At 47.0% G+C, this 17,089-nt stretch overlaps 1 protein-coding gene across 1 annotated transcript in view; it reads right to left on the reverse strand.

Annotated features, from left to right (window-relative positions):
* Positions 1-9,360, reverse strand: part of LOC124019015 — a 94,245-nt gene extending 84,885 nt beyond the window's left edge. Inside the window, exon 1 of the mRNA XM_046334358.1 lies at positions 8,593-9,360. Coding sequence (XP_046190314.1) covers positions 8,593-8,674 — 82 coding nt within the window. The 5' untranslated portion in view covers positions 8,675-9,360. The remainder of the gene's footprint in view (positions 1-8,592) is intronic.
* Positions 9,361-17,089: the final 7,729 nt, after the last annotated feature.

Here is a 17,089-nt window from a genome sequence, read left to right on the forward strand (position 1 = left end):
AGCCCTTCCTGCTGACAGGGGAAACAAGAGGTGACACTAGTGTGACAGTCATGGAGAACAACACACACACACACACACACACACACACACACACACACACACACACACACACACACACACACACACACACACACACACACACACACACACACACACACACACACACACACACACACACACACACACACACACACACACACACACACACACACACACACACACAACAACAATGCTAGTCTGTATTCCTCCTCCCCTGTACTGTATATCAGTGTTGTCTTTTTGTTGTGTCAGGCTCTTTGGAAGGTATGAGGTCATCACTATCTCTCTCAGTGATGTGGGTGAGGTGAACATGGCTTGGTGAAGGTATGAGGTCATCACTATCTCTCTCAGTGATGTGGGTGAGGTGAACATGGCTTGGTGAAGGTATGAGGTCATCACCGTCTCGCTCAGTGATGTGGGTGAGGTGAACATGGCTTGGTGAAGGTATGAAGTCATCAATATCTCTCTCAGTGATGTGGGTGAGGTGAACATGGCTTGGTGAAGGTATGAAGTCATCAATATCTCTCTCAGTGATGTGGGTGAGGTGAACATGGCTTGGTAAAGGTATGAGGTCATCACCGTCTCGCTCAGTGATGTAGGTGAGGTGAACATGGCTTGGTGAAGGTATGAGGTCATCACCATCTCTCTCAGTGATGTGGGTGAGGTGAACATGGCTTGTTGAAGGTATGAGGTCATCACTATCTCTCTCGGTGATGTGGGTGAGGTGAACATGGCTTGGTGAAGGTATGAGGTCATCACTATCTCTCTCAGTGATGTGGGTGAGGTGAACATGGCTTGGTGAAAGTATGAGACAGACAGACAGACAGACAGACAGACAGACAGACAGACAGACAGACAGACAGACAGACAGACAGACAGACAGACAGACAGACAGACAGACAGACAGACAGACAGACAGACAGACAGACAGACAGACAGACAGACAGACAGACAGACAGACAGACAGACAGACAGACAGACAGACAGACATCACGGCACGCTGGCACTAATCCACCCACTACTGTGATTACTGATTCCTCTGTGTGTGCGTGTGGCCATGGGCTTGCACGTGTGTGTGTGTGTGCGTACCTGTCAGCTCAGAGCCCATACAGTATTTAAGACATCAGCAGAGTGTGGTTTATTTCCTGTTATTGCAGCTGTGCTCTGACACCTGCTGGGGGGTGAAGGCTGCTTGCCTGCATCTCACACCATCCCAGGAGGAGAAGGAGTACAGGAGGATGGAGAGAGAGGAGGAGGAAAGGAGGACAGGAGGATGGAGAGAGAGGAGGAGGAAAGGAGGACAGGAGGATGGAGAGAGAGGAGGAGGAAAGGAGGACAGGAGGATGGAGAGAGAGGAGGAGGAAAGGAGGACAGGAGGATGGAGAGAGAGGAGGAGGAAAGGAGGACAGGAGGTGGATAGAGAGGAGGAGGAAAGGAGGACAGGAGGATGGAGAGAGAGGAGGAGGAAAGGAGGACGGAGAGAGAGGAGGAGGAAAGGAGGACAGGAGGATGGAGAGAGAGGAGGAGGAAAGGAGGACAGGAGGATGGAGAGAGAGGAGGAGGAAAGGAGGACAGGAGGAGGATAGAGAGGCTGGGTCTCTGGCAGTATGTTTGACACCCTGCTCTATACAGAGTGAAAGGGGATGGTACTAACCGTCTGAACTCCTAGACTTCTCCCTGTCAGTTAACACTATCACCGTCTCCCTTTTCTGTAGCATTGTGCTCCAATCAATGCAATATACTGAAACAAACGGAACAACGCAAGAGATGTTGTTGTGGGCTGAACGCATAGGAGTAGGATTCGGTACTGCAATAGAATCCTACGACTCAGTCGGTTCTCTACACAGACCTGCGCGGCATAGCCAATCACAGTTGCAGTAGGCCATATATGGATCTGTGTCATTTACTTTGAAATGGACTGTGTTTAGAACTGTGGTCGTGAGTAGATGCTCTTGTTTTGAGATCAAAGCGAGAGCTGCATGTAGCCACTTAACGCTCATTTTGTTCATATCCTTTGTCAGTGAGTTATTAGCCCAGTTGTAGATCATTAGTATTCAGCAATAGGGGAGTGATTGCTACAAGAGCACAAAACGTGTACATTTCTAGACATCTTTAAAATGCCAGTCAGGTAAAGAGTTTGTTTCTGTCTTAAAGGGGCAGTGTTGTATTTTGAGGCAGGCGTGAATAAGCTAAGTAGCCAATAGGCAGAGAGAAGCATAATGTGTCTGATTCTCTGTAATAATGGTGTGGGAATAATAACACATTTTATTTTATTAAGTGGTTTCTTGAATCAAACAACACAGCAACATTTTCAGTCACCTCCTTGTCTGAAGGACACATGGATAAACAGGTTCATGTCAAGCTCTGCATGATTCTTTCAAAAGTCTCATGTAATGTAGCCTATATTGAACACCACACATTAGCTGCTACTGTAGGCTGAATGATAGAACAGCTATTTCCATGTTAAAATGTTATGGGATGCATTTTCTCCATTGTTGTTGATGGTAGGCCACTCTACATTATGATCAAATAGCTTGGCCACTATTACAACTGAAACTTAAAGTGGGTACAGCCTCAGTGTTCACAGTAAACACGCGCTGGAAATTGCACAGAATTTTCACAATGTTCAAGTTCAGTGTCAAAACAAATTAGAGGGAACATTGGCTGTGACCTCTTCTGACCTCTGTTGACCTCTGAAGCTACTCAACATTCTAAAAAACATAGTTAGTCTATAAAGCTCACCCTCTCCACAGCAATAAAAGTCATTCCTAAGGGTTTATAAAGCTCACCCTCTCCACAGCAATAAAAGTCCTTCCTAAGGGTTTATAAAGCTCACCATCTCCACAGCAATAAAAGTCCTTCCTAATGGTTTATAAAGCTCACCCTCTCCACAGTAATAAAAGTCCTTCCTAATGGTTTATAAAGCTCACCATCTCCACAGTAATAAAAGTCCTTCCTTAAGGGTTTATAAAGCTCACCATCTACCCTCTCCACAGCAATAAAATGCCAATGGACCAATTTGATTAGAGGGAAAGCCCAGAGTGATCCTCAGTTAACCACCGTGAACAAGTACTAGGGTCCCAAATGCACCCTATTCCCTACAAACTGCACTACATGCTCTAGTGAAAACTAGTGCACTAAATAGGGTTCCATTTGGAATGCAACCCAAGTATTTTCACCCATGATTTCCCAGCCAAGATCGAGACGATAGTGTCTTTTCACCTCAAATTACACAATCACATTAATGTGGTGGGGTTACATAATAATGACAGGACACAACCAGAGTCCCAGGCCATGCTGAGAAAACAACCAAAACCAGAACAAGAGTCCCAGGCCAGGCTGAGGTTAGAACCAGAGCCCCAGGCCAGGCCAGGCCAGGCCAGGCTGAGGCCAGAACCAGAACCAGAACCAGAGTCCCAGGCCAGGCTGAGGTTAGAACCAGAGCCAGGCCAGGCTGAGGTTAGAACCAGAGTCCCAGGCCAGGCCAGGTTGAGGCCAGAACCAGAGTCCCATACCAGGCCAGGCTGAGGTCAGAACAGGCCAGGCTGAGGCCAGAACCAGAGTCAGGCCAGGCTGAGGTCAGAACCAGAGTCAGGCCAGGCTGAGGCCAGAACCAGAGTCCCAGGCCAGGCCAGGTTGAGGCCAGAACCAGAGTCCCATACCAGGCCAGGCTGAGGTCAGAACCAGAGTCAGGCCAGGCTGAGGCCAGAACCAGAGTCCAGGCCAGGCTGAGGTCAGAACCAGAGCCCCAGGCCAGGCCAGGCCAGGCCAGGCTGAGGCCAGAACCAGAACCCCAGGCCAGGCCAGACTGAGGCCAGAACCAGAGTCCCAGGCCAGGCTGAGGCCAGAAGCAGAATCCCAGGCCAGGCTGAGGTTAGAACCAGAGCAAGGCCAGGCTGAGGTTAGAACCACAGAGCAAGGCCAGGCTGAGGTTAGAACCAGAGTCCCAGGCCAGGCCAGGCTGAGGCCAGAACCAGAGACCCAGGCCAGGCTGAGGTTAGAACCAGTCCCAGGCCAGGCCAGGCTGAGGCCAGAACCAGAATCCCAGGCCAGGCTGAGGTTAGAACCAGAGCCAGGCCAGGCTGAGGTTAGAACCAGAGTCCCAGGCCAGGCCAGGCTGAGGCCAGAACCAGAGTCCCAGGCCAGGCCAGGCTGAGGTCAGAACCAGAGTCAGGCCAGGCTGAGGCCAGAACCAGAGCCAGGCCAGGCTGAGGTCAGAACCAGAGCCAGGCCAGGTTGAGACCAGAACCAGAGTCAGGCCAGGCTGAGGCCAGAACCAGAGTCAGTCCAGGCTGAGGTCAGAACTAGAGCCAGGCCAGGCTGAGACCAGAACCAGTCCCAGGCCAGGCTGAGGCCAGAACCAGAGTCAGGCCAGGCTGAGACCAGAACCAGAGTCAGGCCAGGCTGAGGTCAGAACTAGAGCCAGGCCAGGCTGAGACCAGAACCAGTCCCAGGCCAGGCTGAGGAAACAACCAAAACCAGAATAAGAGTCCCAGGCCAGGCTGAGGCTGAGGCCAGAACCAGAGTCAGGCCAGGCTGAGGCCAGAACCAGAGCCAGGCCAGGCTGAGGTCAGAACCAGAGCCAGGCCAGGTTGAGACCAGAACCAGAGTCAGGCCAGGCTGAGGTCAGAACTAGAGCCAGGCCAGGCTGAGACCAGAACCAGAGTCCCAGGCCAGGCTGAGGAAACAACCAAAACCAGAAATAAGAGTCCCAAACCAGGCAACTGCAGGCTGTTTGGCCAGAACCAGAGCCCCAGGCCCAGATTGTTGAACCAGAGCTGGGCCAGGCTGAGGTTAGAACCAGAGTGACTGTGTGACTAGCGCCCAGGCCAGGCTGAGGCCAGAACCAGAGCCCAGGCCAGGTCCAGGCTGAGGCTGAACCAGAATCCATGTCTGAGGCCAGGCCAGGCTGAGACCAGAACCAGAGTCCCAGGCCAGGCTGAGGCCAGAACCAGAGCCAGGCCAGGCTGAGACCAGAACCAGAGTTCCAGGCCAGGCTGAGGCCAGAACCAGAGTCCCAGGCCAGGCTGAGTCCAGAACCAGAGCCAGGCCAAGCTGAGGCCAGAACCAGAGTCCCAGGCCAGGCTGAGGTCTGGACAATAGCATGAAGGAACATGTCTTAGACCTGATGGACTGAAATTAGGGCTGTCCTAAACAATGGAAGAATGTTGGTCGAAATCGATTGGTCTAAATTTTTTAACGTGTATTTTTCCAAAACAAACAATCCAATCAACTGCACACTGTTTGATTACACAATTAAGACACACAAATGACTAGAGGAATTCCGACCACAATTGATTTGATTGTGCCGGGCCTGACTCAGACTGGCCTGACTCAGACTTAGTTAAAAAAAGAGTGACTGTGTGACTAGCACCCATTGTCTCTCTCTCCTCCCCGCTCCAGCGACCACCACAGAGCATCAACAGTGTTAATCACGCTGTCCATGTTGCTGAAGCTGAAACATAATTATAGCCATGTCTGACTGAAAAGTTCTCTTACCGAAATCCCTCATTCCCCTATTCCCTCAAACCTTGCTCTCTCTATTTTGACAATAGGGCATGACTTATAGCATATCATAATCATAAACTCAGATAAGCATAACAGAAAAACGGATGAGAGGTACAGCATGGGGTACAAACCCAAAACAGGGGTAATGTTTACTGAAACCCCCATATTCAGTGACAGGTAAGGGGGGTAGTGAGATCTGTAAAAGATGTTTGACTTAGTGGTGTAAACTACTGGAGATCCAGATAAAGGAGGGGTAAAGTAACAAGCGCTGGGTGAGTATTATAAGTTCCAAACAGGTGCTGTTAGATTACAATAAGCTATTTCTGACCAATATAACCATATACAATTTCAGTAGAACATGTCTTAGAGTGATGGACTGTGCCACCCCCACGGCCTAAACAATGGATTAGCCCACCTAGACAGGCGAAATCAGAAAGGTGTCTTGTACACCATGATAAATATGGGGGTTACTCTACCTCCCAAATATCACTAGTGAACGGTACAACATGGGGTACTGAAACCCCCATATCACTAGTGACAGGTACAGCATGGGGTACTGAAACCCCCAAATCACTATTGACAGGTACAGCGTGGGGTACTGGAACCCCCATATCACTAGTGACAGGTACAGCGTGGGATACTGGAACCCCGATATCACTAGTGACAGGTACAGCGTGGGGTACTGAAACCCCCATATCACTAGTGACAGGTACAGCATGGGGTACTGAAACCCCCATATCACTAGTGACAGGTACAGCATGGGGTACTGAAACCCCCATATCACTAGTGACAGGTACAGCATGGGGTACTGAAATCCCCATATCACTAGTGACAGGTACAGTGTGACAGGTACTGAAACTGAAATCCCCATATCACTAGTGACAGGTACAGCATGGGGTACTGAAATCCCCATATCACTAGTGACAGGTACAGCATGGGGTACTGAAACCCCCATATCACTAGTGACAGGTACAGCATGGGGTACTGAAACCCCCATATCACTAGTGACAGGTACAGCATGGGGTACTGAAACCCCCATATCACTAGTGACAGGTACAGCATGGGGTACTGAAACCCCATATCACTAGTGACAGGTACAGCGTGGGGTACTGAAACCCCCATATCACTAGTGACAGGTACAGCATGGGGTACTGAAACCCCCATATCACTAGTGACAGGTACAGCATGGGGTACTGAAACCCCCATATCACTAGTGACAGGTACAGCATGGGGTACTGAAACCCCCATATCACTAGTGACAGGTACAGCATGGGGTACTGAAACCCCCATATCACTAGTGACAGGTACAGCATGGGGTACTGAAACCCCCATATCACTAGTGACAGGTACAGCGTGGGGTACTGAAACCCCATATCACTAGTGACAGGTACAGCATGGGGTACTGAAACCCCCATATCACTAGTGACAGGTACAGCATGGGGTACTGAAACCCCCATATCACTAGTGACAGGTACAGCATGGGGTACTGAAATCCCCATATCACTAGTGACAGGTCTGGGAAAATAGAAAAAGAGAGATCTTGCATGCAGCGACCAGAGTGAGCTGTAGGAGGCTGGTCGTCAGGGCTACCTCATTTATATGCTGAGCACACACAGCCTAGTGCAGGGACACTCAATGCTCTTTAAACACACACACACACACACACACACACACACACACACACACACACACACACACACACACACACACACACACACACACACACACACACACACACACACACACACACACACACACACACACACACACACACACACACACACACACACACACAAATCGCAGCGACAACCTCAACCCTGTTTACTCTACCTCCCATTAATTTATTCTGCTCTAATTCAACTCTTCACTGAGGCTGTCTGCACACACTCCCCTTCCTTAAATGTGGAAGACACATTTCAGTTGAACTTACTTACTGACTAGGTATCCCATTTTCCCTTCCTCAACCCTCTCCCCCTCTACTCTCTCTCCCCCTCTACTCTCTCTCCTCCTCTCCAACTCTCTCTCCTCACACCCCACTCACTCACACATCTCTTCCTCCCCTCTCAAACCCTCCCCCAACACAGCAGCACCTGAGTGCTCCTGCCCATCATGCTGGCTCTAGTAGCCAGAGTCCATGGTGGCTCTGCCCTGTCCAGTTGCCCTGAGCTCTGGGTAAACACTGCAGACAGGCAGACTACTGTACTTTCAACAACAAGCCGTAGAGCCAGAGTCAGGGAGTGAGGTCTCCAGTGAACTGAAGTAGGTTTGAGCTGGGCTAAGCTGGGCTGACACACAAGCATACACATGCAAACACACACACACACCTGCAGGGGTCTGCATGCTAGGTTGGCTTTGAGCTGCCTTTCTCCACTGCGGATCAGGCTGAGAGAGGCAGGCAGTAGCGTGGTAGTGAAACACACACACACACACACCATCACACACACACACACACACACACACACACACACACACACACACACACACACACACACACACACACACACACACACACACACACACACACACACACACACACACACACACACACACACACACACACACACACACACACACACACACACACACACACTGCCCTTCATCCCAACTTCCTCAGCATTCCTCTAAAATAATAACATGCCACCCTCCCCTCGGGTTGCCATGGAAACTGCTCCAAGAGGCAAAAAAAAGGGGGTGCTGCTGGAGGTCTGACTACAGAAAGGGAGAAGAAGGCTGCCCAAATATCAACACACAGAGACCTACACACACACAACCAGGCTATAAAGGCTGCCAACAGCACACTGGCTACTGTATATTGATCTAGCTGCTGTTGTTGACAGATGAACGTCCATATCCTTCACATGGAGCTGAAGGACCAGCAGCAGAGTTTAAACACACAATGATTCAACATATAGAGGGACCTGATGATGATGAAGAAGAATATTATATTTCAAATTCAATACTAGCAATACACATTCTGACAAAGACATTAGATGAAACACACATGAAACAACACACATTAAATGTCCGTTTGAGAATGACACGTACCTGAGTCAAAATGGGAACTGAAGGCAAAAGTGGGATTGAAGAACGCTGAAGACATAACCGTCACGGAGAGAGCCACGGACATCCTCCCCCCTCTTCAGTCTTGAGACGACAGCAGACAGGGTTTATCAAAATACAACATGGAAATAGATCAGATGTTGACTAAAGCACATTTAGCCGAAGGATTGTATGCCAGTCAAATTAAACGCTGCATTTTAGGTTATTGATCTTTGACACCCTTGAGACGCAGCGCGCGCATCCTTCACATCGGATCAATAGACATATGTTGACAAACATTCCCGTCGGTATTTGTTTTTGAATTTGATACCGCAGGCATTCACTTGACTGACGGATGATTAAAAACGATAGATAGGCATCTCCCGTCCCACGCTTTTCTTCTCCGTCATCCAACCAGTTTGATGATGATGAGCCAGAATACAGAACCCCGCTGCTTTATCGCGCTGCTTTTTTTGTCGACGCGATTCCGTTATTTAGGCTACATCGTTTTCGGTTTTGTCTCTGACTGTACAAATACCTTGACATTCGTCCAGTGGCAATCTTACTCTCCAAGTCAAGTTATGTTCTTCCTCTTTAGAGTAGATCAATGCAACATGATGGATTAGGCTGCACAGAGTTATCCAGAATCCTCGCTATATTCCCTAGGAGATATTCAATACTCATTGCATTTTCGGAACGTCACTTTAGCTGGCGACAGGGGAAACGCCATCTTGCTTAAATTGTCCTGTCCTAGTTTATCCTAACTGGAATCTCGCTGACTCGTTTAGGAATATGGCATATGCACCGTGGTGAAGGCAAAGATGAGGAGGCGAGAAAAGAGGGGGTAGGGAGGTCTGTGTCTCAGAATAATAATACAACACGTGAACAGGTGGTGAATTGGAATAAGAACGTTATTGTAGTGCAGGACAGGTGTATGTCTGTGCGTGATTTAGCTTGCCTGGTACTATGGGATCAATCAATGCAATAGTCCCAAAAGTGCAAACACGACCATGCTCAGTGCAAATCAAGGGCACCTCCATATGCCTTTGACATAAAACCATGGTCTGGTCTAATCTCTGGTGGACACTAGGTAACATAAAGTAGATTAGATGAGTGTATTACACACATTCATAGGCTTGCAGGTGTAATCACAGGTTACAGTGAAATTCTTATCCTTCGAGACTGTATGGTACATAGACTGTATGGTACATGGACTGTATGGTAACATAGACTGTATGGTACATATAATGTATGGTACATATACTGTATGGTACATATATTGTATGGTACATAGACTGTATGGTAACATAGACTGTATGGTACATAGACTGTATGGTTCCTCCCTCTGAGCCTGGTTCCTATCTAGGTTCCTCCTTCTGAGCCTGGTTCCTCTCTAGGTTCCTCTCTAGGTTCCTCCCTCTGACCTTGCTTCCTCTCTAGGTTCTTTCCTCTAAGCCTGGTTCCTCTCTAGGTTTCTCCCTCTGAGCCGGGTTCCTCTATAGGTTCCTCCCTTTGTTCCCTGCTTCCTCTCTAGGTTCCTCCCTCTGAGCCTGCTTCCTCTCTAGGTTCCTCCCTCTGAGCCTGTGTCCTCTCTCGGTTCCTCTCTAGGTTCCTTCCTCTGAGTCTGCTTCCTCTCTAGGTTCCTCTCTAGGTTCCTTCCTCTGAGCCTGGTTCATATTCAGGTTCCTCTCTAGGTTCCTCCCTCTGAGCCTGCTTCCTCTCTAGGTTCCTCCCTCTGAGCCTGGTTCCTCTCTAGGTTCCTCCCTCTGAGTCTGCTTCCTCTCTAGGTTCCTTCCTCAAAGCCTGCTTCCTCTCTAGGTTCCTCCCTCTGAGCCTGGTTCCTCTCTAGGTTCCTTCCTCTGAGTCTGCTTCCTCTCTAGGTTCCTCTCTAGGTTCTTTCCTCTGAGCCTGCTTCCTCTCAAGGTTCCTCCCTCTGAGCCTGGTTCCTCTCTAGGTTCCTTCCTCTGAGTCTGCTTCCTCTCTAGGTTCCTTCCTTTGAGTCTGCTTCCTCTCTAGGTTCCTCTCTAGGTTCTTTCCTCTGAGCCTGCTTCATCTCAAGGTTCCTCCCTCTGAGCCTGGTTCCTCTCTAGGTTCCTTCCTCTGAGTCTGCTTCTTCTCTAGGTTCCTTCCTCTGAGTCTGCTTCCTCTCTAGGTTCCTCTCTAGGTTCTTTCCTCTGAGTCTGGTTCCTCTCTAGGTTCCTTCCTCTGAGTCTGCTTCCTCTCTAGGTTCCTCTCTAGGTTCCTTCCTCTGAGTCTGCTTCCTCTCTAGGTTCCTCTCTAGGTTCCTTTCTCTGAGTGCTTCCTCTCTAGGTTCTTTCCCAAGTTCATTCCCTCTGGGGAGTTTTCCTGCCCAATGTGCTTCTGCCTGTTCTATGTGGTTTTAGTCTGGGTATCTGTAAAGCACTTTGTGAAAGCTGCTGATGTAAAAAGGGCTTCATCAAATATGTTTGATTGATTGAATGTTCAGTACATTAAATTAGATGACATTTGTATTCAATTCAAATCAAATCAAATCAAATTTCATTTGTCACATACACATGGTTAGCAGATGTTAATGCGAGTGTAGCGAAATGCTTGTGCTTCTAGTTCCGACAATGCAGTAATAACCAACAAGTAATCTAACTAACAATTCCAAAACTACTGTCTTATACACAGTGTAAGGGGATAAAGAACATGTACATAAAGATATATGAATGAGTGATGGTACAGAGCAGCATACAGTAGATGGTATCGAGTACAGTATATACATATGAGATGAGTATGTAAACAAAGTGGCATAGTTAAAGTGGCTAGTGATACATGTATTACATAAGGATGCAGTAGATGATATAGAGTACAGTATATACGTATGAGATGAGTATGTAAACAAAGTGGCATAGTTAAAGTGGCTAGTGATACATGTATTACATAAAGATGCAGTAGATGATATAGAGTACAGTATATACGTATGCATATGAGATGAATAATGTAGGGTATGTAACATTATATTAGGTAGCATTGTTTAAAGTGGCTAGTGATATATTTTACATCATTTCCCATCAATTCCCATTATTAAAGTGGCTGGAGTTGAGTCAGTGTCAGTGTGTTGGCAGCAGCCACTCAATGTTAGTGGTGGCTGTTTAACAGTCTGATGGCCTTGAGATAGAAGCTGTTTTTCAGTCTCTCGGTCCCAGCTTTGATGCACCTGTACTGACCTCGCCTTCTGGATGATAGCGGGGTGAACAGGCAGTGGCTCGGGTGGTTGATGTCCTTGATGATCTTTATGGCCTTCCTGTAACATCGGGTGGTGGAGGTGTCCTGGAGGGCAGGTAGTTTGCCCCCGGTGATGCGTTGTGCAGACCTCACTACCCTCTGGAGAGCCTTACGGTTGTGGGTGGAGCAGTTGCCGTACCAGGCGGTGATACAGCCCGCCAGGATGCTCTCGATTGTGCATCTGTAGAAGTTTGTAGTCTCCTCAGCCAGTAATAAATAATTGGGGGGTGTTTATATTTGTTCTGTTACACGCAGTGTGTAATGAAATGTGTTTTTTGTAAATCCCAACTCCCCCTGAGACACCCGCAGGGAGTGGAATCACGGCCAGGGTCGCCATTACACTGAGCCCATTGAGCAATTTGTTTTAAGTGATTTGTTCAAGGGCACAGCGACAGATTCCCCCACCTAGTCGGCTCTGGCATTCAAACCAGCAATATGATGTAGATACAGAAAGTAAACAGCGTAGTGGGTCAATTCTCACAACAACTAAGAGCGTTGAAGCGCGAAGCTCAACCTCTCCTCTCTTTTGATGGCCTGGCCACCACGCTGTACACAGTGTGAAGTGTTCCCGTGCACATGCTCAGATACTGTGTGTGAGAGTGAAATGTTGCATCTCGCCCATCTCAATATCTCCGGTGCTGCTCGTGGCAACATCATTTTGTTGAGTCTAATTAATATGGGGAAACTATTCCTTTTTAAATAGTTTTATCAAAGAAACATTGAACATCTAATAGTCAAATCATAGAGTAAAAGCAGGTGAGCTGGTTCTTGGCCATTTTCTGCTGTTATGTGGTGGAACACTGAGCAGGTGGAGCATTAAGTCAATCTTGTTACTCATAGATATGATGGAAATGTTGTAACAATAAAACATTTTTTGTGAAGCATTCAATTCCTACTCCTTTCTGCACACAACAAGCTTCCAGTCTCCCTGCTGTCACAGGGGGATTCATGGCTTATTTAAGAAGAAATCATCAACTCTGTTAATTTATTTGGCACTTACTAGGCATTTGTTCCAGTCAATTCTTTATTTAACCTCTTGAGATGGGAAAACACGTTGTTTATGAAGGCGAATATGTGCTATTTATGACAAAATCAAAGTTATTTTTGACCAAGTTACACTTTTTAATAGGCATTGTTTGTTGGAATGACCCAGATCCTACACTGAGGAAGCATCCAGGTGTTTTGGACCACAACACCGGTCCCTATTTTACCTCAGGATGCACGAATCCAAATCATTGGCCACTTTAATACATCATACTAGTCACTTTAAATAATTCCACTTTTATAATGTTTACATATCCTACATTACTCATCTCATATGTATATGCTGTACCCGATACCATCTACTGCATCTTGCCTATGCTGCACGGCCATCACTCATCCATATATTTATATGTACATATTCTTATTCATCCCTTTACATTTGTGTGTATAAGGTAGTTGTTGGTGAATTGTTAGATTACTTGTTAAATATTACTGCACTGTCGGAACTAGAAGCACAAGCATTTCGTTACACTCACATTAACATCTGCTAACCATGATATTTTATTTGAATGCCAATGTTAAGGGTTAGAAGCTGTCATTAGATGTTTTAAAGTGTTCTCTGTTAATAACATTAGATGTTGGCATCAGCATCATTTTCAGCATAAGTGAGAAATATGACCTTGTAAGATTCAACTCAATATTAGGAAGTATGTTTCACATTCTGCATTAGTTATCAGAATAGAGGTTGCAGTTCTGTCAACGTCCACCAGAGGAGGACATAGGACCACTAATAATTACTCAAGATATACCTGCTTTACAGCAGTAACAGTTTGGAGCTTGTCAGACCACTGGTTTCAGTCCCACCTAATCTCGCGGGGCCATCCTTCAGTCCCACCGCAGAAAAACCTGGTGGTTTCATGTCTACTATCTCTAGTTAGCAGAGTCATTCACCAGGGACGTGTTCTAGTTCTGACACTGAGTTACAGGCAGTGATGTGTTGTTCCCTTTTTTTATATATTTTTAATTTCACCTTTATTTAACCAGGTAGGCTAGTTGAGAACACCTTTATTTAACCAGGTAGGCTAGTTGAGAACACCTTTATTTAACCAGGTAGGCTAGTTGAGAACACCTTTATTTAACCAGGTAGGCTAGTTGAGAACACCTTTATTTAACCAGGTAGGCTAGTTGAGAACACCTTTATTTAACCAGGTAGGCTAGTTGAGAACACCTTTATTTAACCAGGTAGGCTAGTTGAGAACACCTTTATTTAACCAGGTAGGCTAGTTGAGAACACCTTTATTTAACCAGGTAGGCTAGTTGAGAACACGTTCTCATTTACAACTGCGACCTGGCCAAGATAAAGCAGTTCGACAGATACAACAACACAGAGTTTCACATGGAATAAACAAACATACAGTCAATAATACAGTAGAAAAAGAAAACAAAAAAAGTCTATATACAGTGAGTGCAAATGAGGTAAGATAAGGGAGTTAATAAATTAATAGGCCATGGTGGCGAAGTAATTACAATATAGCAATTAAACACTGGAATGGTAGTTGTGCAGAAGATGAATGTGCAAGTAGAGATACTGGGGTGCAAAGGAGCAACATAAATAAATAAATAAGGTATGGGGATGAGGTAGATTGGATGGGCTGTTTACAGACGGGCTATGTACAGGTGCAGTGATCTGTGAGCTCCTCTGACAGCTGATGCTTAAAGTTAGTGAGGGAGATATGAGTCTCCAGCTTCAGTGACTTTTGCAGTTCGTTCCAGTCATTGGCGGCAGAGAACTGGAAGGAAAGGCGACCAAAGGAGGAATTGGCTTTGGGGGTGACCAGTGAGATATACATGCTGGAGCGCGTGCTACGGATGGGTGCTGCTATGGTGACCAGTGAGCTGAGACAAGGCGGGGCTTTACCTAGCAGAGACTTGTAGATGACCTGGAGCCAGTGGGTTTGGCGACGAGTATGAAGCGAGGGCCAGCCAATGAGAGCGTACAGGTCGCAGTGGTGGGTAGCATAAGGGGCTTTGGTGACAAAATGGATGGCACTGTGATAGACTGCATCCAATTTGTTGAGTAGAGTGTTGGAGGCTATTTTATAAATGACATTGCCGAAGTCAAGGATTGGTAGGATGGTCAGTTTTACGAGGGTATGTTTGGCAGCATGAGTGAAGGATGCTTTGTTGTGAAATAGGAAGCCGATTCTAGATTTAATTTTGGATTGGAGATGCTTGATGTGAGTCTGGAAGGAGAGTTTTCAGTCTAACCAGACACCTAGGTATTTGTAGTTGACTACATATTCTAAGTCAGAACCGTCCAGAGTAGTGATGCTGGATGGGCGGGCAGGTGTGGGCAGCGATCGGGTGAAGCGTATGCATTTAGTTTTACTTGCATTTAAGAGCAGTTGGAGGCCACGGAAAGAGAGTTGTATGGCATTGAAACTCATCTGGAGGTTAGTTAACACAGAGTCCAAAGAAGGGCCAGAAGTATACAGAATGGTGTCGTCTGCGTAGAGGTGAATTAGAGAATCACCAGCAGCAAGAGGGACATCATTGATGAAGAGAGTTGGCCCGAGAATTTAACCCCCGGCCCTCCGATTTGACACACTGAACTCTATCAGAGAAGTACTTGGTGAACCAGGCGAGGGAATCATTTGAGAAACCAAGGCTATTGAGTCAAATGCCTTGGCTAGGTCGATGAATACGGCTGCACAGTAATGTCTCTTATCGATGGTGGTTATGATATCGTTAAGGACCTTGAGCGTGGCTGAGGTGCACCCATGACCAGCTCTGAAAACAGATTGCATAGCAGAGAAGGTACAGTGGGATTCAAAATGGTTGGTAATCTGTTTGTTAATTTGGCTTTTGAAAACCTTAGAAAGGCAGGGTAGGATATATATAGGTCTGTAGCAGTTTGGGTCTAGAGGGGGATGACAGTGGCAGCTTTCCAATTTTTGGGGATCTCAGACATTACAAAAGAGAGGTTGAACAGGTTAGTAATAGATTGTCTTGCCCGGCTGATTTGTAGGGATCCAGATTTTGCAGCTCTATCAGAACATCAGCTGACTGGATTAGGGTGAAAGAGAAATGGGGGAGGCTTGGGCGAGTTGCTGTGGGGAGGGCAGGGCTGTTTCCCGGGGTAGGGGTAGCCAGGTGGAAAGCATGGCCAGCCGTAGAAAAATGCTTATTGAAATGATCAATTATAGTAGATTTATCGGTGGTGACAGTGTTTCCTAGTCTCAGTGCAGTGGGCAGCTGTTAGGAGGTGCTCTTATTCTCCATGGACTTTACAGAACATTTTTGAGTTTGTGCTACAGGATGCACATTTCTGCTTGAAAAAGCTAGCCTTAGCTTTCCTAACTGCCTGTGTATATTGGTTCCTGACTTCCCTGAAAAGTTGCATATTATGGGGCTTTTCGATGCTATTGCAGTCCGCCACAGGATGTTTTTGTGCTGGTCAAGGGCAGTCAGGTCTGGAGAGTACCAAGGGCTATATCTTTTCCTGGTTCTACATGTTTTGAAAGGGGCATGCTTATATAAGATGATGAGGAAGGCACTTTTAAAGAATGACTAGGCATCCTCTACTGATGAGATGAGGTCAACATCCTTCCAGGGTACCCGGGCCAGGTAAATTAGAAAGGCCTGCTCGCTGAAGTGTTTTTGGGAGCGTTTGACAGTGATAAGGGTTCGTCGTTTGACCACAGACCCATTACGGATGCAGGCAATGAGGCAGTGATCGCTGATATCTTGGTTGAAAACAGCAGAGGTGTATTTAGAGGGAAAGGTGGTTAGGATGATATCTTTGAGGGTGCCCATGTTTACGGATTTGGGGTTGTACCTGGTGGGTTCATTGATAATTTGTGTGAGATTGAGGGCATCAAGCTTAGATTGTAGGATGGCTGGGGTGTTAAACATGTCCCAGTTTAGGTCACCTAGAAGCACGAGCTCTGAAGAAAGATGGGGGGCAATCAGTTCACATATGGAGTCCAGGGCACAGCTGGGGGCAGAGGGGGGTCTATAGTAAGCGGCAATGGTGAGAGACTTGTTACTGGAGAGGTGAATTTTTAGAAGTAGGAGCTCAAACTGTTTGGGTACAGACCTGGATAGTAAGACAGAGCTCTGCAGGCTGTCTCTGCAGTAGATTGGCAATTCTATCTTGTCGGGAAATGTTAATCTTAGGGATGGAAATTTCAGGGGTTTTGGTGGTCTTCCTGAGCCACGATTCAGACACAGCTAGGACATCTGGGTTGGTGGAGTGTGCTAGGGC

This window comes from Oncorhynchus gorbuscha, unplaced genomic scaffold (assembly GCF_021184085.1).
Source record: "Oncorhynchus gorbuscha isolate QuinsamMale2020 ecotype Even-year unplaced genomic scaffold, OgorEven_v1.0 Un_scaffold_601, whole genome shotgun sequence".
Lineage (NCBI taxonomy): Eukaryota > Metazoa > Chordata > Actinopteri > Salmoniformes > Salmonidae > Oncorhynchus > Oncorhynchus gorbuscha.